At 53.5% G+C, this 1,422-nt stretch overlaps 1 protein-coding gene across 1 annotated transcript; it reads right to left on the reverse strand.

Annotated features, from left to right (window-relative positions):
* Positions 1-594: 594 nt before the first annotated feature.
* On the reverse strand, positions 595-1,260 carry GNI_164260 (inner membrane complex protein; the record flags this gene model as incomplete). Its single annotated transcript, XM_011134838.1, has 1 exon — positions 595-1,260. One exon carries the CDS (start codon positions 1,258-1,260, stop codon positions 595-597), a length of 666 nt encoding a protein of 221 aa, XP_011133140.1.
* Positions 1,261-1,422: the final 162 nt, after the last annotated feature.

Below are 1,422 nucleotides of genomic sequence, written 5' to 3' on the forward strand. Positions count from 1 at the left end.
ATTACTCATCTCGAGAACGAAAGCTGTGCATCACTCGTGCGAGTATGGGGGGCCAGGAGGGCACAGTAATCGTGAGAGAGTTGAGGTTGTCTGCGGCCCAGGTGAGATGGGAGTTGTGCGGTGCTGCCGTCAGTCGGGAGGTGTGTCGGTTTATCACGATCGGGAGGTGTGTTTACCACGAGCGCGACAATGGCGGATATGGTGACGATTTTGACCATGTCTTCAAAACGTCTTGTAACAGTGCCAACGGCTAACGCGATTGTGACGCCGCCTGCGATGATGGCAGCCATCAGCTTCGCGGCGAGGCGTTGACCTTGGTGGTCCATGGTGCCATTTTTGACGTCGGACACGAGGTTGGCAACCGACTTAAAGTAGCGTCTAATCATGCTCCTTCCTTGCCTTTCTGCTTTCCCCCAATATGTTGATTTTCGTTTCGTTCACTTGTTACGTTTCGTTTCGTTTGGTTCGATTTTTCACTTGTTACGTTTCGGGCTTGTTAAAATATTGAGAGAGTGGTTGAATTGAGAGGTTGAGAGTGGTTGAATATCTTGTGGTTGCTAGTCTATCTAAATCGCAAAAAAACTAAGGCGAAAGTTACAATGTGGTCTGTGACAGGTTCCCGGTTTCAAAAGCATTGGCTATGGTCTGCTCGACGTTCTCTGGTCGGAGATGGGCCTGGAAGTCGGTGTTCTTGGCGTATTCGGCTAGTCGTTCGACGTCCTTAAGAGAAGGTGCTTCCTGTTCAGTAAGGATCTTGACTTGGTTGCTGAGATGTTCAGCTTCAGCGACCGCGGATTGGTCAAGAAGTTCGGCCGGGATGGGAACCTCGATGAAGCGTGGCACGTAGATAGGGACCTTGACGGTCTTGTAGACGGGTTTTAGGTTGGGCATGATAAGGTCGTAGACCGTCTCTGACTCCACGGGCACGGGTACGTTGCGATGGACGTCATGAGGAACTTCGACGGTCACGTACTCAGGCACCGGCTTCTCCACATACTGCGGCACTGGCACCTCCTTAATCACCACTTCCTCGCGCACCTCCGGCACCTCGACCACACGCTCCACCGGGACATCTACGTACTCAATCTCCGGGACCTCCACCACCTTCTCCTTGTACACCACCCGAGGCACCTCCACCACGCACTCTTGTACTTCCACTCGCGGCACATGCTTAACCTGCTCCTGCACGACCACCTCGGGCACCTCCACTATCTTCTCCACGTACTCAACCGCCGGACCAGATTCCACGACACTACTCATTACTTTTCCAAATATTTTATTCCCCTCCTCACGTACCGATCAAAAATTACCCGACCGACCCAAACACCGACCGACCAATTTTCGGTACTCTTCCCCTCCCACCTTCACGGGGCCTTCACGGGGCCTTCACGGGGCCTTCACGGGGCCTTCACGGGGCGGGGG

This window comes from Gregarina niphandrodes (genome assembly GCF_000223845.1).
Source record: "Gregarina niphandrodes unplaced genomic scaffold scaffold00052, whole genome shotgun sequence".
In the NCBI taxonomy this organism is placed as follows: Eukaryota; Apicomplexa; class Conoidasida; order Eugregarinorida; family Gregarinidae; genus Gregarina; species Gregarina niphandrodes.